General features: G+C 39.3%; 1 protein-coding gene across 1 annotated transcript; it reads right to left on the bottom strand.

Annotated features, from left to right (window-relative positions):
• Positions 1-133: 133 nt before the first annotated feature.
• Positions 134-15,837, bottom strand: MS3_00002649 (uncharacterized protein). Its single transcript, XM_012936291.3, has 3 exons — positions 15,798-15,837; positions 5,019-7,076; positions 134-3,180 (listed from the first exon to the last, which is right to left on the bottom strand). Exons 2-3 carry the CDS (start codon positions 7,042-7,044, stop codon positions 1,844-1,846), a joined length of 3,363 nt encoding a protein of 1,120 aa, XP_012791745.1. The 5' UTR covers positions 7,045-7,076; positions 15,798-15,837; the 3' UTR covers positions 134-1,843.
• Positions 15,838-21,520: the final 5,683 nt, after the last annotated feature.

Here is a 21,520-nt window from a genome sequence, read left to right as displayed (position 1 = left end):
ACCTTGTAATTTTCCAGAAAAACGTCAATGTATTTTCTCACCTCCGAACTTGATATTAGTACGAAACATAGTCTGATATTTTATGACAACTGAGCATTGTTATATTGAAAGCGAATAATATAAAGCTTATTATAAATTGAAGTATCATAGATAGAATCTTCATATACAGTCTTAAATTTTGTATAACAATACGAATTACTTACTTACGCCTGTTACCCCTTGTGGAGCATAGACCGCCGAATACATACATACTTAATAATAACAACTGTATGAGGTCCTCCTAATATGTTCCACCTGTTCGTCTAATTAACACTAAACAAAACTTCGTCATTGGACTCTGATTATTACCAACATCAGCAATTGACCAAATAATAATTCATTATATCTCGCTGAAGAGTACAAATGACAATGAAATGATGATTTGTAACTCAAGTAGATGATTTTGGTGAAATTTTGTTCTCTGATCAAACCACCCAGCTCAGAGAAAAATTTCAACAAAAGAACAATGTTTTTAGGAATACATTTAATGAAGAATGCCAAGTATAACTTCTTAATTCTCAAATTAAGGCATGTTTTTCGCCCTTATTGTTTTTCATTTCTATCAAATCCATTCTAATGTAGAAAATATAACCTAAAATGAAATTAGTCTACTTCATATACAAGTGTTTCATTTTGAACTTCAATCAGATATTTTATTTCGAAATCAATAGATATAAATTTATTTTATATATCATTACATTTTCACTGAAAATACTAAAGCGTAATCAAGTCTATGACTTTTACATTTTTGGTCGACTGAAGTTCTCTAACAAAATCTTGATCTGTTGGGAATCCAATACACACACACACACAAACATCCCTTTTGACAAGTTATATCACAATAGACGTATGAGATAACATGACTAAGGTAATAATAATTTGAAGATGGAATTGATAAGATCAACTCAGTCTTCTCATTGCTTTATCGAAATTTATAAAAAGGACTAATTGCTTTAATGACAATTTGTTACCAAATTCGAAAAATTACAGTATTTGTTAAAAGTAGACTCATCATGCGTTCAGAAAAATGCGTTTTCGATTGGTCGTAAGTCAGAGGGACAAAGGGTAAATCGAACATATTTCACATCAATAAAAAGGTTATCTCCCCTTTCATCGATCACCGTTCTTAGTGGACAAAACACTGCATAAATCCACGGGAAAATACAGTTTCATAAAACCCCCTTATTTAAAAGGCCTATAATATCGGTAGTTTAATGCATTACCGGAGCACATTACTGTATGCTTAACTGAAAACACTAGTTCTTCTATACGAACTCACTGTATTCATGATTTTGTTAAACAAAACAAAATGAGAAATGAATAAAAACAAACTAATCTTTTCCAAGCATAATAATAGCAATTGGTAATTATATATTACATATCAGCTTGTAGTAACACTAGCATTATCATTCCCCCTCTTCAAAAAACGTTAGGAACAATTTTCGTATGGGATTGAAAATAAAAGCCAAAGGGGAAAATAGGGAATATACAGTAACTAACTCAATATGTTTTTACATATACACATTAAGAAAGTTTGCATTTATTCGAAGAGGGAGAATATATGTATATAGTTTCAAATGGCACCACGTAAAAATAAGCGGAAAACAACTAACGTCATTTACACAACTGCAATTAACAACAAAGAATTTTGACTTTGTTCCGATTAGAACGCTAATCTTTTAATGCTTACACAAGCGCACACGCAAGTGCAAGCACAATAACTCTAATGAAAAAATACTGTCCAGTTTATGTTTCATCTGATAAAACAATAAGAATATAATTACATCATTATAGACAAAGAAAATTATGGACGACGAGAGCGTCTGCTTGAAAGTGGTCGACGTCGAGGCGCATTCGTAGCATTAGATGGAGGAGTAGTTGAAGATGTATTAAAAGTGAATGGATTGGAATTAGCAACGCCAGTACTTAACGGTGTTTGACCAAAAACAAAACAAGCATTTGTTTGAGGTGTAATTACACTTGGTGTAGATGTTTGGGGTAGAGAGAAATTAAAGCCACTAAAATTAGTTGGCGGATTAATATTAGAAAATACGGGAGTTGAAGAGAATTGAAAAGAGTTAGTGGTAGTAGTTATGGGACCCGAATTAAGCGAGGAAAATGACAAAGTTGGTAGGGTGCTCGGTTGTGAACATGCAGGTGTGAAGTGTTGGCCAAACGAAAATTGAGGCACTGAGGAACCAAAAGAGAGCGGTTGAGAAACGGAAGCTGCAGATGGCTTTGAATTAGAACTGAAACTACCGAACTGAAACAATGTACTAGCAGGCGTTACAGAAGTTACAGTTGTAGTCACAATTGTCGTACCAAACGACAATCCACTGGTGATGGCTACATTAGATGCGGCGCTAGAAGTTAACTGATTAAAATTGAATTTTAAAGATGATGATGTATTAGGAGTTTCGAAAATCGAATTACTAGCTCCAAATAAAGATGTAGTTTTGGTAGGAGTTACATTTGCTGGTTTAATTCCAAGAGTAAAGGAGTTTGTTGAAAATGTTGTAGACACTGGATTAAGTAATGGGTTTATCGTAGTTGAACTGAAACCAGATACAGACGTGTTTGTGGGAAGTGATACAGTTGTGGAACTGATGTTAATAGAATTTGATCCAAATAATGACACGCCAGAAGTACTAGTAATTGGGGATGTAAAGGTAAACAAACCAACATTATTTGCTACAGTATTTAGCGATGACGTGGTACCCGTTATCTGACCAAAAGCACCACTTGAAATGGTTGATGAAGGTTTAGACACGTTAGCACCAAAGACAAAACTACTTGACACAGGTCCAGAGTTGGAAAATGATCCCAAAAATGATGGTATAGAAGTTGATCCAAAACTAACGGATGAGACTGGTTTTAGTGAGGATGTAGTCACTGTCGACGCTCCAAATGTAAAAATGGAAGCCGTAGAAATGGGTTGGGAATTAATTGAACCAAAAGTAAACGGTCTGCTACTGTCGGACTGAACTATATTTTCAGCTACTGATGATGGGTTACTAGTAGGAACACTGGCCGATGATGTAATAGCTGGTTTCGGGAAAGAAAACTCACTGAATGTAGAAATAGGCTTCAAAGGTTCAAAAACACTTGAACTAAGATTTGCTGCCGATGATAAGTTTGAACCTAGAGAATACATATGAATGAAATTAAATGAAATCTCGTATCCAAATCCTGTTCAAAAAGGATGCAATTATATCTTAAAACCAATAAGTTAACCAAATCCAAATTAGTGACACCAATATCATGGACAACATTTTCGACTTTATTGACCCCAATTATGTTTTTCCTTAGGTATCTTAACTGCTGATATTGAGATTCTTCTTAACTATGTAACATCTCATAATCTCACATTAATTACTTTTTTTCAGTTAGTTAACAGGAGTTATAAATTTTATTTAGTGGCAACATTCATCTAAAAGTTCGATCCTGACACTGTCGATGAACTGGATGTTTATACTACGAATAGCACCTTAGAACGGTCGTTTGGTGATCTCTAAATATCATATATCCTAAACCCGCTTGGTAATTTCATAGACGACATCTCACTGCATAAATGTATAAACGGCAGAACAGTAATTTGGGACAAACAAGATAATGTGATGTTGACGGCTTGATACCGTACTCGGCCACATTATCTTAACGATCAGAAACGCAAAGTGTTAATTCAGCGGTTAAGGCGTATAGCTTCTAGCCATTGAGCTAGAGGTTGGAACCCCCTTGCATCCATTTCAGTCTTAGCAACCGGTAGCATTACTAATCATAACTAAAGTGTGTCCCGAAGCCAAGTACACGAGTATATGTATCTGGTAAATGAGCTACGTTGGGAAGCACAAAAGGTCCACTGCCTCTAGCGAAAATAATTTTAAGGGAGATTCAGCTACTACAACATCAACACACAAGTAATTGAAACCGCTTCTACCCAATGCAATAGATGAGCGTAGTTTGGGAATGTTTGTATTTTTAAATTTCACTTATTTCTGTTAAATATACAAAACAGATACCCGTTAAATTTAATAAATCAATACAAACATTAAGTTGCCTCATCACTCGATTCGTGCCTAAGCAGAGTTCATATTACTCCCCCATAAAAAGGGAAAATAAATAATATAATATTGATAAGAATGCTTGAAAAAGCTATCAGTAAAACATATTATGTAGCTAGACTTACGGTGGTTGCAAAAAAGAAACCTATACTTCAATACAGGTTTTAACAATGATTACGTCACACCTCAGTATTTATAAACCTTAATGTATACATCAACACACATGGGGAATAAATCAGAATATGGATTCAGCTACTCAGTTAATCATAACCAACGTACAGTTTGCCAAAAATATTAATTCAGTGGTTGGATAACATGCTCCGGTTTGAGCGCCCGGGTGGCACTCCAGCCCCCACACACATCGAATGACGAAGTGTGTTGCATATATATTTAGTGCCTTCTTATACAAATGTTTATGTGTTTAAATAAATAAAATAAATAATAAATAAGTAGATAACATGTATTTTAATAGCTTTGCAAACTGAATTCTAAATTTTCAATCAACACAAATAGTGGGTAGCTATTTTCATTTATAATCAAATACAATCAATGAAAGGATAGAAGTGATAATACATAGCAACCTCTAGTGAAGGCTTTAACCATCGCAAGGATAGGCTCTCTATAAATGTTCAAAATTAAAACGTTTAGTAATCGATCGTATCATAATCCATTACTCTGATGGTCATCCAAACATTCCATCATACTTTATAAATAAACGGATTAATTTAGTTAACTTGTATCAATGAAGACATTCAGAGGGCATTTGGGGACAACAGTTTCATAGTGTTTTAAAATGATTTTCCTATGTACATGTATAGATTCAACTTTGATTGTAAATATTAAACAACAGATAAAATCGTGAACAATGGCTATATTGTTACCAAAGAATTTCGGAGATAATTACATTTAAGAACTTACTAGTCGTCTGTAAAGGAGTCGATGAAGTAGGTGGAAATGAAAAAGAGAAAGCAGGAGTGATCTGTGTTGCTGTTGTTGTCGCCGTTGCAGAAATTATTGTGGCAGATGTAGTTATCGTGCTGGTCGGAAAAGTAAATATGGAAGATGGAACTACTGCAGAATTACTTTCAGATGTTGAGACAGCACTGAAATTGGTAACTAATGGAAATATTGGATGTGAGACTGAAGCTGACGTAGTTACAGCTACTGTTGAAATGATTGTTGGTTCCTTCAAAATTGATACATGGGCGGTAGAAGCAGTAGAGAAAGAAAATGAAACTGATGTAACGGCAGTTGCTAATACTGTACTTGCACTAGTCACTGGGGCGGATGGAGAAGATATGTTGGATGTAGAAGTAAAACTAAAACTTATGCTACCAGGTAGACTTACTATAGAAGTAACGGTAATAGATGTTGGGATAACAGCTTGAGTACTGATAACTTCACTAACTGAACTAATTACAGGAAAACTGAAATGTTTGGAAGTGGTTGAAGATGCCAATGGATTGCTAATGGAGGTGATATTCTGAACTGATGCAGAAGTGTTACATACAATGACTGACATGAAACTTACGCCAGATGTTGAATGAGCACTAGGCAGTGACGATGATATGGTAGAAACTATAGGAGATGAATTTGAACTAGCTAGGATTTGAGTGATGGGACTACAATAGCTAGTACTTGTAATAGAACTGATAGTAGAGTGAGTACTATAACCACATGAACTGCTCGAATTATTACTAGATTTGGCTGAGATCAGTTCACGAATACGTTTCACACGTGATTCCACATCAAATCCCGCAGAAGCAGTCTTAATCTGTGACTGACTCATCTTATTAAGAAATAGGTTTGAATGACTTTCAAGGTTTGCAATAAAGCGATTTAAGGATGTCGGCTGAACAACTGGGAGTTCTGAACTGTCAGTCTCTGATTTCTCATCGTAACAAGTTATATTAGTAACTAGTGGTGGTCCAACATTATTTAAAGACGACTGAGTTGAATCCTCTACGGTTTGGTTGTTTTCAGTTGCAATCCTACGAGCAGTGACTTTTTTTCTTGAATACTGAAAAGGTGATGTATCCAAATCAATAGGATTAAAATCACCTGCTTCTGAGGTGTGATTCTCTAGAGCATACTGACTCGTATATGTTAAAGCTTTAGTAGACAACAAATGGGCTTCAAGTTCAGATGGTGACATGTATGGAATCTTTCTTCTCAGAGCTGCAGCAGATCCAAAAATATTATTTAGGGACGGTTTAACACTCCCCGCAGATGATGTGGTTGAAACTGTTCTATCATCTTCGCACTCATTCAAAACTTGCGTCTGAACTGATTTGCTATTTCGATCGCTCACTTTGGATAGTAATCTGTTATCAGTGGCACAGGCAGTAACCCCAACTGCATTTCCGCTATTGAGTTGACGCAAGGATGTGAAAGAAAAGCCGTCGACATCGTGTGTGCACCCCACGGTAGATATATCGAATGTCCTAGATGTTTTTCGACGCTTAGAATTTCCAAAGTCTGATTCATCTTGCGATGATTCCTCTGTAGTAACAGTAATATCAGAAAGCTCACGAGCACGCTTTTTCGACTCGAAAACACGTAAACCATGTTTAATGGCTATATCTGAATTAGGTGGCTCAGGAGTCCCAAATAAGTTTGCCTTTGTGCTCTCAGTCCGACAAACGCGACGTTTCAGAACTGGAGAATGGTAACCATTTAAAGGATGGAAGTTAAAGATAGTCGGCATATAACTTGGGGAATCCCTGTGTAGTGTTCGACTTCGACCAAAATAGGCTGAAACTAGTGATTGTTTAGAACGGTCTGAGGATGTTGAACTTGAACCATTTAAAAGAGAGTGTCGCCTTTGAGAATGATTTATTGGACCATTACCCGACACTTTTGGTAAGAGAATTCTAGAGTAGTAAGGCTGGGATGTCTGTGGCGAGTCCGACGAATTTGATATCACAGAGTTGTTCCGGTACATTAGTGAAAACTGTTAATGGTTACCATGTACAGCTAAAAAAAATAAACAAGGAACATGGAAAAAGACATAACCATATGATAAAGTCGGTAATATCTCTTTGACGACTGTCACTCCAAACCAACTTAGTGAACTGTGATATGTAAAACGAAACCCGTTCTGAATATTAAGTATTTAGTATATATATCACGGTTCCTCAAAGATATTTAGATTAATCCAGTATACCAAAAAAACACAGTCATCTTAAGCGTACATAGAAATAGATAAACATAATGTAGAACCTTACAGAAACGAAACTGTCTGAGCTACCATACTTCGTGTATGTAAATAACATTACTTTTATGAGTTTAATTGGAAATGGACTGGACCAGGTTAAGCTGCGGCTTTTGCCCCCAAATGCCCTGGTACGGCTGAGTGGGGAGAGTCCGCTCTCCCTGTCGAAATACTCTCACGGCCACGCGTATACAGCCTCTGCCAGGGAAGTCCTACTCATTGCCTTCTCGTGGCGGGGGTGTTGTTTACGAAAATGAGAGGATGAAAAGCGAATATTCGGCGCTTTAACCGGATCCCAAACCAATGGTGCACATGGGCTCCAGTATCCTGCGGGAACAAATGGCGTATGAACCAATCGTTGGTCACCGGCTACCATGGGACTGCATTTACTTACGATGCTCCACTGCCTTGTGGGTTAGACCTTTAGGTCAAAGGCTCGGGGTGTGGCCCCCTGAGAAAACCACCTGCTTTGGTCTGGGCACCCGGGCAGTATCGCAGCCCACACGCAAACGATGAACTCTCTATATCTATGGAAACTAATTTTCTCGCTTCGAAAAATAACCAAATGATTCAAATTATTATCATTACTATTATTGTCATTTTTATTACTATTATTGTTATGATTATCACTATTATTATTATTATTATTATCATTATTGTTATTATTATTTGCCACATTATTCACCCTCTTTTATACTTATACAGTGGCTCGTCTTTGGTGGAAATTCGACTGTATCTAAACGTTCTCGAGTCACTGTCTGGTTGAACATTGCATGTTTCCACTGAATATGAGTACTGAAGCAGTTTTTCTGAAACCACGTGCGCCATTCAAACTAGCTGCCTTCAACGTTCGCACACTTATGCAGGTTGGACAACAGATAGGGCTGGGTATATCTTTGGAAAGTCTTCATATCGATGTCTGTCCGAGACTCGTATTCAAGACTCTAGTGAAGTACTACAAATTCGCTCATCTGTTGCTTCGAAAAGCTTGTTTTACGTGCGCTTATCCGCGGACCCTGTGGCATCTTCGTCTGGTCTTGCTGGCGTTGGTGTCGCACTAAGCGCTAGAGCTGAGGCAGCACTAATCGATTGGATCCCAATTAACAGTCGGTTATGTGCTGTTAGATTAGAAAGTTCCATCGAAGTGAGAAGAAATCGGCGTGAGAAACGATGTATTTTCGTCATCTCCGCCTATGCCCCGACAGATTGCAGCCCGGATGCAATCAAGGATGAATTCTACCACCAGTTAACTGTTCTTCTCCAGAAAGTGCGTTCGACAGATATTGTAGTACTAGCCGGAAACTTGGATGCTCAGGTCGGGCGTCTAGGCACAGAAGAGAGTCGTTTAGGTGGCCGATGGGGACTCGTTGGTCGCAGGTCAGATAACGGGGACCGTCTACTGCAACTGTGCACAGACCACGACCTGTTTCTGGATAGCACTAACTTTCGGCACAGTCATCGCCGATGTGCCACCTGGCATCCTCCCTCTGCATCCCAAGCATGGACTCAGATTGATCACATCGCGATCAGCTACCGCCGGCGTGGTGGTGTACAAGACTGCCGCTCCTTTTGGAGTACCTATCTGGACTCTGACCATGCCTTGGTCTGCGCCAATCTTACCTTACTTTTCAGTGGACAAAGAAGTGACCGCCACCGACGGATTGATGTTAGCAAGCTGGTTGCAACTTCTGTTGCTGATAAGTATCGAACCGAGCTAGTTTCTAGGCTAGCTACCATTCCGCCGAGAAGTATAGATGAGCATTGGTTGCAATTGCATGACGCCATGAAAATGGCGGGTACAGTCAGTTGTGGGTTCGCGAAACGTCCCGCTTATAAGCACTGGGTTTCTGCAGGTTCCTTACAACTCATTGAAGCCCGTCGGTCTACTCCAGGTGACCGTGAGTTTGACCATAAACGAAGGATGTTACGTAAGGAAATTGGGCAAAGCTTGCGTAAGGACCGAGAAGCCTGGTGGTCGGAGCGTGCTAATGAGTTGAAAGCAGCAGCTGCATCTGGTAATTACCGGAAGCTCTTCCAATTCATCCGAGCCACTGGCAGCAAGAAGTCTGGTGTGAGTGAAACAATCTGCGAGGATGGTGGGATGCCAATCACTAACATCCATCGACGTCTTGGACGATGGGCAGAATTTTTCGAAGGGCAGTTCAACTGGCCTGCTGCTCCGGCAACATCGGTCAGACTGTCCTGCCCTCCACGGCCGGTGACGACTGATCCACCAAATGAGGCGGAATTCCGCAAGGTACTCCAACTCTTGAAGCGTTACAAATCACCTGGTCCAGATGACTTACCTCCGGCTCTTTTTAAAGATAGTGGTGACTTTCTGACTAAGGAATTGACGACGTTGTTTACAAAGGTGTGGGAGCTAGAGAGTGTACCAATGTCATGGAATGAGTCGATAGTTGTCCCTATCTTCAAAAAGGGTTCACGTCGTTCCTGTTACAACTATCGGGGATAAGTCTACTTCCGATTGCGTCCAAGCTATTGGCTTCCGTCATACTTCGTAGGTTGTTCAAAACCCGAGAAAAATTGACTCGCGAGGAGCAGGCTGGTTTTCGTTCTGGTCGAGGATGTATTGATCATATCTTCACCCTTCGCCAAATGTTAGAACACCGTGATACTTTTCAAAGGCCAACAATCGTAGTGTTTCTTGACGTCAGGGCTTCCTTCGATTCGTTGGATAGGACTGTTCTCTGGGATTGCCTATTGAAGAAGGGTGTGTCTGAAAAGTTTATTAACATCCTAAAAGCCCTATATACAAACACCTCAGACAGAGTGAGGGCATACAACTACCTCTCTCCATTGTTCCATTCGAGCAGTGGGGTTAGACAGGGTTGCCCAATCTCACCATTCCTCTTCAACTTTGCCATCGATGACATTCCGGAAACAGCTTTGATGGATGTAAGTAATAGTGGTGTGGATCTGTTGCCTGGAGAAAGACTTCTCGACCTTGAGTATGCGGATGATATTGTCTTACAGTGTGATAATGCCCAAGGCATGCAATCCACACTTAATCGGTTGGCAATCAGTGTCCGTAAGTATGGGTATGTGCTTTACACCTTCGAAGTGCAAAGTACTTCTACAAGACTGGCAGGATCGTAATCCTGTACTCATTCTGGATGGTGAGCAGACAGAAGTAGTCGAGATGTTCGTGTATCTGGGTAGCTGCATAAGTGTTGGTGGGGGTGTGAGTGATGAGATCAATGCACGTATAGTGAAAGCCAGAGCGGCTTATGCCAATCTGGGCCACCTTTGGCGCCTTAGTGATGTTAGTCTGGCTGTAAAAGGTCGGATCTACAACGCGTCGGTGAGAGCAGTTTTGCTCTATGCTTGTAAACCTGGCCTCTCCGAGTTGAGTACGTTAGACGACTCTGTGTTCGATCATCGCTGTCTCCGAAGGATTGCTGACATCCAGTGGCAACACCATGTCAGTAATGCAGAGGTTCGGCATCGTGTGTTCGGGCACAGAGACGATAATTCAATCGGTGTCACCATCTTGAAACACCGACTTCCGTGGCTTGGACATGTTCTACGAATGTCGTCCCAGAGAATACCACGTCGTGCATTATTTGCCGACTCTGGGACTGGTTGGAAAAAGCGGAGAGGTGGTCAGTGCATGACATGGTGTCGGAGTATGAAAGCTGCAAAGGGCTGGCTTCTGTCGGACCTTCACGACTCCCTGGTTGGGGTCCGAGAGATGGTGCTACACAGTGGCTAGAGACGTTATCAGATATGGCTCAGATTAGAAGCCAGTGGCGATCCTGCTGTAACCTTCTTTTACTTTCTTCATAACAAACGGTTGTAACTCCCTTAACTGAAGGAATCCTTTATGATTGTACCTTTCCGTTCCCTCATTATTACTATTATTATTACTACACTACCCTACACCAACCTCTTCGTTATTGTTCTCTTTTTTTTACGCTCCTTACCTTTTTGTTCTTTCTCTTCGAATTCTTATTGTTTTGTGTGGCGCATATATATTGGCGCTCTCTTGTACCAATATTTGTGTTCAAATAAAATAAAAATAAAAATACCCAGAAAATGCCAACACCTAATGGTGTTTATTGAACAAGATCTTTTTCGGGTCGTATTGAATCCCGAGAAGAATCGGTAAGTCTTATCTTTTTACTAGTGTTCATTTCCGTAACAGATTTTGACAGAAATCATCTTTACGTAAGCCAAGAAATGACTTACATTAACGTGACACGATGTGATTACTATGATTATTTATTTATTATCTAGCACATAGATATTGGTACAAGAAGGCACCAAATACATATGCATCACACAAATCTCATTTGATATGTGTGAGGGCTGTGATACTGCCCGGGTGCCCAAACCGAAGCAGGTGGTTTTCTCAGGGGGCCACACCCAGAGCCTTCGACCTGAGGCTGTGACCTACAAGGTAGTGGAGCATCGTAAGCAGATGCAGTCCCATAGTAGCCGGTGACCAACGATTGGTTCATACACCATTTGTTCCTTCGGGATACTGGAACCCATGTGCACCATTAGTTTGGAATCAGGGTTTTCCAACTCCCCTAGGTGGACTCTCCATGTCCATCAACCCGGTTAAAGCGCCGAATATTCGCTTTTCGTCCTCTCATTTTCGTGAACAACACCCCCGCCACGAGAAGGCAGTGAGTAAGAATTCCCTGGCAGAGGCTATATACGCGTGGCCATGTGAGAGCATTTCGAGAGAGAACGGACTCTCCCCACTCAGCCGTACCAGGGCATTTGGGGGCGAGTACTATAAACGCCAACTTCCAAGAATTTCAGACGGATAGTCCCAAAAGTCACACGGGTAAACCATACTGAGTTACCATTGTCTTACTATCAACCAAATAAACGAATCGATAAGCTAAAAACTTCAGACATTAAACAGCATTTACCTAGTATCCAAAGACATTCTCACATCTCTGAAAGCAATTCACCCAATGGTAATTACATAAACCTCAAGGAAAGTCCCAACGAAAAAACTATTTAACTGTTTAAGTAGTGCACTAAAAAGATGGCCCCTTCCGGTTGAAAGGTAATTGCCATGAGGCATCGTAACCCGTAAACTAACTAAGCATCTAGACGAATTCTCCTGAGATAATAAATTGTTATCCAAGATGCATTAGCTGCATTTGGTGTGAGTGTACAGCGCAACTTGAGTGTAAATAACGTCTATGATCAAGATAAGTGGTGGTCAACGTAGCAGACTACCTAACTCTGCTGGACAACTCTTAAGATAACATTTTGGATGTGAATGGTGAGGAACGTGTCTCAACCATTCTCATATTCACTTAGTGTTCAAAAACTACATCACTTGATTTCTTAACGTTAGTAGAATCCCTGGGTAAGAGATCATCTGAGAAATCAGACAAGCAATACACTTTTAAGCGAATCTATAAAACTGAATTAAAACCAGGGAAACAGACGCAATTGACAAACACTGATAGGTGTAACTAACCTAATGATGCCTCCAAATGCTTTGGTACGGCCGAGAGTGGGGAGTCAGCTTTCCCTCTCGAAATGCTCTCACATGGCCACGAATACAACTACTGTCAGGGAAGTCCTACTCATTGCCTTCTCGCCACAGGGGTGGTATTTACTAAATTGAGAGAACGGAAAACAAATGTCCGGCGCTTTAACTGGGTTGGTGGACACGAAGAGTCTACCTGGGGAGGTTGGAGGACCCTGATTTCAAACCATTGATGAACATGGGTTTCAGGATCCTAAAGGGACAAATGGTGTATGAACCTATTGTTGGTCACCGGCTACCATGGGACTGCATTTACTTACGATGCTCCACTGCCTTGTGGATCAGACCTTCAGGTCGAAGGCTCTGGGTGTGGCCCCCTGAGAAAACCACCTGCTTCGGTTTGGGTACCCGGGCAGTATCTCAGCCCCTACACAAACCGAATGATTTATGTGGCGCATGTCTATTTGGTGCCACCTTGTACCAATGTTCGTGTGTTTAATTAATTAAAATTTTAATTAGTTAATTAGAAACCTAATGACCGTAAAGATTTTGATTCCCAAGTGATAAATTAAAAAGCATTTAATAGGATTAGATACTTCTTACTTCTTTTGATGAACGATCACAACAGAAAAGAACTTCAACTGAAGGAGTCTAACACCACCTTCGAACCAGGAAATAAAGTCAACTATCCGTAATATGTATACTATAAAACTCAAGGTTTTGGCATCCGGGCAGCATCATAGCCCACATAAAAAGCAAGTGACTTGTGTGACACATATATACTCGGCACCCCTTTGTATTAATATTTATGTGTTCAAATAAATAATTAAAACAAGGGATGTTAGGTGCTTACTCGACATATTCACTATCAATAGTAAAACCTGCCGTTTAACAGGGTTCCCTGCTCTCAATCACTGGTTAAGCGATATACAATGGCTAGTATTGTAGAAAACACTAAGATTTTCCATGATTACTACAAAAGCAACAATAAAAGTAATGCAACTTATCAGTCAAGTAAAGGTTTATGTATTGAGTCTCGAGATTTCGCAAACTGAAACAGGAGCTTTGTTTGAACTTGTAACCTGATTATTCTCACTACTAATTAGTGATTACTACGACTGACAAGTGTGAAGCATATCACAAGCATAAGTCTTTGAAAATATTCGTAAGATTCTACAGCTTGTAACTGTCTTTGCCCAGAGGGACTGATACCTTTTTAACTTAAACGGACCATAAGTCTTCAAATATATCAGATCCCGGAAAGCCGTGACTGAATAATGTTCCCTAAGACTGAAGAATAACGTTTTGACCAACAATCAAATGTCTGAAACTTCCCTGATTCAGCTCTTTTACCAGACATGTTATAATTATGAAGCTAAGGGTTATAGAAATTAGTGTAGTTGAAATAATTCCCAAGTGTTCGTCATAAAAAAATCCTGCATTCCTTGTAAACTACATTAAATATTAAGACCAACCTGAAGGGACTATTCATGATACTCCATCTACAGCTCAAAAATCGTTTGGGCTTTCTAACCTGCTACCTTTCAGTTGAACTGTAGTTCTCTTCAGTTGATAAGAACTTCATTAATGACTGACTTATCTAATCATTACTTTCCGTCTATCTGATACTTTCTATAAACTCGACGTGATATCAGATGCTAACTTGCGGACATAAACAACGATTTAAATGCCAATAGTCAGGCTAACACTAGTCATGTTACATAAACTTTGCATGTGTGTTGGTTTCACTTATCATATCATACATCAGCTTAACAGTAGTAAGCTAACTAGATAGAACAATGGAGTATAGATAATAAAACCAAGTGATAGGAAAGTAAGCAGAAAAAATTGAGCTGAAAAGAATAGATATGACTGGGAAATAGGGATACAGTTTAAACAGCCAACAAAAATATGGAAAACGAATGCTCTGGCCTAAATTAAAACGATGTTGGGACATTAATTGACTTTTGACTACAGACTGGTTTTCTAATAGACCCCAGTCACATCACCACTTAGGACAAGGCATGAATTCACCTCATAATAAAAAGGGCTGGGGTGAGGACCAAGTGTTTCCACGAATTACAGAGGAACTAACTGACAAGTACTACGAAGCGCACAGGAATTTTAGTACAAGCCATGTGACGTTTCTATTATCTACTAACTTTGAAGCAGGAACTGTGTTGATGCTTATTCAGAATTGATCTGTAGATAAAAGGAACATAAAAACTGGCACATAGGTGTAGACTGTGAGTGGAAAACATGACCTAGAGAGTAGGGAGTGAAACAGCAGTAAATTTTATGACCTAGGAAAGCAGTATAAGGCATCAAGCAAATAACAGGTAACAACTTAGAGCACAAACAAATGAGAGAACCGTATATTTTTTAGGTCTAGCTTTGATTCATGATGAAACCATGATACGGCTATGGGTAACAAAAGTGAGAAAATCCCATCTGAGATATATAGAATCCAATCAAGGTGATACTAAATGAGAGTAGAGAGACGCATTTTTGATGTAAACGTGAAATACCTTGGTCACAACAATTTCTCCAACTCTGGAATAATGTGCGAGATGTTTTATGACAAGATGAACAAAACACTTGGACCGAATTAAATCATGTCCACTGATTAGCCTTGGAGCTGGTAAACTAAGAAAATGATTCCGAAAGGTAAACAAGCAAGCTGTCTACAGGCGGAAATTGATTTTCCAGCACAAAACTGTATAAAAAGCCGTGTCACAACACTATTGACTTGTAACTACAAATGGATATTGGTCTCCTACAGAATTACTAATCTCAATGATTTTGAAGTAAAATATTTTCTCATTACAGCTTCATATTAAACAAACGGTAAGTGTGAAAATCCCGAGGATTTTGAAGTGAAACGACAAATTACTTCCCGAAAAATGAAACTTAAACCCAATGTGTGTTTACAACTACTATTAAATGTAAGGCATGAACGCTAAATAAAATAACAAATACACATATACCAATGCAGATCACATACAGCCACAGCAAAACGTGAACAGCCGCCGCGAGGCGCTAAAAGTTGTTTTAATTCACCAACACGAAATTCAAAACATCCTCAGCAAAAAAACTATCAGGAAGCGTAATCACAAATGAATAAATTTGTTAATAGTGGGGATTAGTTTTATTTGCGTGCTTCAGCATAAGAACTTGGAGAGAGTTCATTAAAAAGAATGACGTTTCAGAGTCCTTAAAATAGAAACTGAACATTGTATAGGATAAGTTCGCAACAGCAAAGTAGCAGGAATACCAAATTTTATTCATAGCATTAGTGAAATAATGAAACGAAATATTAGGAGTGGAAATTGATGCCACAGATTAGCGAGACTTTTGATTACTTTGTAGTGACCTACTTTTATCAAGAGAACGCGATTGGTGTAATGGAAACAATTATTATTATATCCAATTGTACCACGGATTGTTTCACTGTACTTGTTTGCTTAACCGTACTAAAGACATCTTTCCTTCCGTTGATTGTAACCTTGCACGCGCTTACGTTTGCTTAGTGATTCCGCTTGTACTCCTTTGGCGCGATCTCGGTATTCTTTCGATACTACGAGATCGTCAACAAATACATATTGACTACAGCCATCAACTGCCTACTGATATTTCGCTTACGGGGATCTTATCGGTTAACTGTCACATAGTCTTCCTGTAGAGGTGATCATAGTCAACAGCAACCGAACACCACACTACAACTTCACAGCTTCTCTTTCATTCCAAGTGGTTATGGATGGAATAGAAGCTTTTGCTGAATGGACTTCAATGTTTAGTAGAAACGGACTAGTGACGTCTCCAGTCAAGGACCTTGATTTATGAAATAAACATGACTAGAAGGGATTTGGTATCATATAATGTTCTGAGTCCTCACGAAGGACTCCATGAAGTCGTTCGTACCGCTTAAGTCTTTAGCGAATTCCAAGAGTTGACTAATCATGAGAAGTAGGTTTACCTACAGTTCACTTTATTGTGTGGAGATAGTTACGACAAACTTATTTTGTAATTAGTCTTCGATACTATTTGCACTTCTTTCATCAATTCTCGCAGTTTGTACATTTATTAGGAGTGACTGTAAAATAGTCGTTTAAAATCGCACGACCTGAATCCTTCCTTTTCCGTTTGGAATCCCTTATAGCACGACACACTAATAACCGCTCACAAATGCATTGCTACACATATACTTCTTTCGTTCTCAATTGTCTGTCGTTATGATAAATGAACTCTAACGTATTTACCATCTACATTTATAGACCACAGCTATATTTCCATTATATACACCATCAAGACATACCGTTTGAATCGCAACAATCTTCATTGAAATTTTCAATTACTTATGATTGTGGATTATTATACCAAACGCAGCTCGAACATACCAAGTCCTAAACTTGGTTCTCAGTTTTATGCCAACTCATTTCTCCGATTTATCTATTATTTGCGATGTTTTAACTGGTAACAACCGTCTTTTTGTCCATAGAGCTTGTTGACGACGCATATTTCGACAGTTACACGAACTTTCACACGCTGGCATCCGGGCCACAGCAAAACTAATTACGGAACATTCTGTCTGGCCTAAAATTAACTCCGCATGTAGTGTCAACGTAGCAGAGTCTAACGACATACATTTGGCACTCTTGGAAAGTTTCCATTACCTGACAGACGCTTCCAACATGTACATTTAGGTAATGTTGGTCCTCTTCCATTATCGAACTCCTTCACACATATTTTTACGGCTGTGTACAGGTTTACTAGATTGACAATAGCATGTTCTATCGAAGATATATAATCAGAAACAGTCTCATTAGTATTTCTTGACCGATGGATAACTATGGAGTCCCATCAATCATTACTGCGAACTGTGGTCCCCAGTTTCAGTCCGTCCCATTTCAAGAGTTTACCAGACTTCTGGGAGTGAGACACATTAAACAACAGCCTATTATCCAACAGCGAGTAGCCTAGTTGAGAGATTTCATTGTCAACTAAAAAGCTAGCTGATGGCACAAGTTGATACATCAAAAAGGTGCGACACCCCACCACTTGTAGTCCTTGGAATTCGCTCAATCACCAAGGAAGATATCGGTCGCATATAAGCCGAAATTATTCTACTGTGCATTTCTAATATTACCACGACAACTGTTCGACCCAGATACAACAAAACCAACTGACTCAACTTGCTTTGCGACCCATCTATTACAAAAGATGCAAAAAGTTGAAGCAATACCTCTGAGTGAGCATAATAGTCACGCACAACTCGACAAACGTCTGCAAATGTGGAAATTTGTCTTTGTTTGAGTCAATGCTGCTAAAAAACCGTTAAAGCAACCATACGAAGGACCTCATCAAGTAATTAAACGGACAACCAAACACTTAATCATTAACAAAAAAGGAGAGAAGAAAACCATCTCTCTATATAAAATAAAACCTGCTTCCTATGAGGATCAGCAAGAAAAACAAAATACTATCATTGATAAACAAACTCTATCATTAATTACTACGAAATCAGAGGATGATGGAAAGCGAAGCAATAATTCTACACGTTTAACAACGTTCGTAACAACTCAGGTTATTGGTCAAGGGTTGACCTCAAACAACTAAGTATATGTCAAAACAGTAGAGCTAAAGTATTCATTCACTTCCTTATTTCTTATAGGCATTATATTTCCTACTATCGTATATTGAATATTGAAAGGATTTGTATGTTTGAACAGGCAAACTCCCGTTCCACTATGTTCTTGTCCAACGTGAAAATGAAGATCTACTTACTACTGATCTGGTTTCTTCTATCGATAGATCAAGGATTACCTACAGACTCAAACGCGGTGAACTCTATGTTGAGCACAAATTTAATTTCATCCAATTGTTACCATTCTTTTTGCTTAGCCGTAAAAGTAGACCTTCTGATTATCCTTAACCAAACTTTGGTATATATATTTGTGCGTAGTTTTTTATCTTACGTTGTTCGTGTTGTAGTCTGTATTTGACCTCACATTTATTGTATTACTATATTGGCCACAAATCTCATGCTAGATTCAATACAAACTCAAGGCCTTGAGGATTCTTCACTAGCGGAGATAGATACTGTTATGACTACAAAAGTTCGACTTCCAGAATTTGATCGTAGTGACCCCGAGTTGGGGTTTGCTCAACTAGAGCATTATTTTGCGAGACACAATATCAAGTGTGAAGGAATTCGCTATGGAGACTTAAGTTCTGTCCTCCATCCTTCATTTTCCAAAGAAGTCCGTGACTCGATTTAAAATCCACCATCGCCACAGTTTTTACGTCACCTCCACGTTTTGGTGGGTGATAACACAATAAGTGAAGCAGTTCTAAAACAAGGATGGATACAAGCTCTGCCATTCTGCGTCCAACACTGTTTGAATGCATGAAATCCTAACACATCTTTTCCCATTTAACACGTGTAGCAGACAGGATAATGGAAAGAGGTCTCCCAACTGAATCATGCACGATAAGTCACACATAAAAAGAAGGACCATCAAAATACCTAGTAATAGAAAGGTTGATTGCGAGTGGTAAAAGTCTCGGTGAGGCTGTTGCCAGAATGCAAGTGGGTCATAGGAATAGGAGCAGGTCACCACAATGACCAAGATCCGAATCACAAAACAGGCCACAAATGTTCAGACAATCTGAGTACTTCTCTTGGTACCACTGGAAGCTTGGTGTCAACTCAACCAAAAGCAGGCAACCATGAGCCTCGCTTAGGAAGAATTCCAAGAATATGGGAAGCGAATACCACCCAGGTCACGATGACCGAGGAGGGAAGCCTAAACAATCGCTTGTTTTATACTAGAGACAGAAACTCAGGCTTGAACTTCTTAATGAATACTGGCGTTGCCCTTAGTATCTTTCCTCGGAACAAGACTGATCTGGGTCGAGGAACTTCTGCAGTAACACTTAAAGCTGTCAAAAAAGCTAAAACCGCTACATATGGGCAGAAAACCTTGACGCTGGATTTGCGGTTGAGGAGGTAATTCCCCTGAGTTTTCACTATGGCCTATTTAGATCTGGTAATACTGAGGATGGACGTTTTAGAGAGATATGAATTCCTAGTTGACACTAAAAAACGACGCTTAACACTGAAAACAAGTAAAAATAACACAAAAGGCAAAGAGAGTTACATAACATCTCTAAATCTGGCACAACTCTGCCAGTAACGACAGAAAGACTCCAGGATATACCCGCGGAATTTCCAAACTTAGTCAAACCGAACCCGCAGCCTTCCAAAAGCAAATTAAAGGTAAGTCATACAAGCAAAACCGAAGGTGCGCCTGTGTTTGCTAGACCCAGGAGACTAGCACCAGATAAACCTAAAATCTCTGGAGCTGAATTCGATTACATACTACAGTTGGGTATTACTCGTCGCTCTGATGACCAATGAGCATTTCCTTTGCATATGGTACTAAAGAAACATGAGGGCGATAGACGACCGTGAGGGGATTACAGAAGTGAACACTATCAGAAAATACCCCATACCTAGTTCTCTAACACAACTTAAAAGTTTCCCATGTCTAATTAACTTCTATGGCAGATTCATACGCGTTGTGAATAATTGGTGCAACCTTCGACAGATTTACTTAAAAGAAAACCAAGAGAATTCAAGCTGTCTTCTGAGGTCGTTGAAGGGATGAAACAGATAAGGGATAAACTGGCTCAAGTAACTACGTTGATGTGTCCGAATTCTTTTTTCCCCACTTGCTCTGATCATGGATGCTTCGGACAAAGCAGTAGACGGTACTTGTAAGATCCAAACTACGGTTTGGACTGTTGAATAGCTGTCCAGGCAAGTTAGACACGCGCTCCTGCCCGTCAAAATCAAAAACAAGTAATCGGGTAAATAGCTGTTCTATAATTCATCATAAATTTAAATGTAAATCGTTACCTAAACAAATATTACCACCCGGCTATTCAACCAATAATTGTTCAATCAATAAAATCTAAATTACAATAAATAAAGAAGTTGATAAACGATGAGGGAAAGTTACCAGTCACAGCAAATGAACGTTATTCTATCCTGACTGGATAGAACACACACAAAAGGAGGAGCAAATCAATATGGCTGCCGCCAAGAACAAGTGTCAACTAAAACAACGTAGATACAGTTGGGGAAGAAGCACAAAAACTTAGTGAAGGCGTAATAAAATAAAAACTATGATAAAATACAAATATTAACAATTCAAATGTAATAAAAAACTAACAATGTACAACTAAGGGGATCAATAGGAACAAAGTGCAAGTATATGGAGGGATTTTCACAAACACACAAGACATTAAAAATGGATCTTACAGTACTCTTAACCAACTGGTTAAAAACGTCTGGAAACCGATTGCTTTTTCTTCCCAAAAAGACTTGTTTAAGTAGAGATAATGTATTCTACCTTTGGACGAGAACTTCTTGCAATCTACCTAACCATTAAGCATTTCCGACACATGATGGAAGGCAGGGATTTCATAATTTTTACGGATCACAAACCACTGACCAATGCTCGAAAAGCGAGAGCTGATAAATTCTCACCTCGATAAGTTGGACACCTTGACAATATATCACAGTTCACAAGTGATATCCTACATGTCAAAGGTCACGAAAGCCAGGCGGCAGATGCATTATCTTGACGAGAAATGAACATCATAAAACAGACTACAGTAAATTTCAAGACGTTGAGAAAAAAGCAAGAAAAGGATCAAGAA

Source organism: Schistosoma haematobium, chromosome ZW (assembly GCF_000699445.3).
Source record: "Schistosoma haematobium chromosome ZW, whole genome shotgun sequence".
NCBI lineage: Eukaryota > Metazoa > Platyhelminthes > Trematoda > Strigeidida > Schistosomatidae > Schistosoma > Schistosoma haematobium.
Note: the sequence above shows the minus strand (reverse complement) of the source record. Positions and strands in the feature narration are given on the sequence as shown.

Bases quoted from the DNA above. Each gene is read 5' to 3' on its own strand.
- MS3_00002649 (XM_012936291.3), bottom strand. From the start codon at position 7,044: ATGTACCGGAACAACTCTGTGATATCAAATTCGTCGGACTCGCCACAG. The intron at 3,181-5,018 runs GTAAGTTCTTAA...TGTATTCTCTAG, and splicing joins GACTCCTTTACAGACGACTA to GTTCAAACTTATCATCGGCA.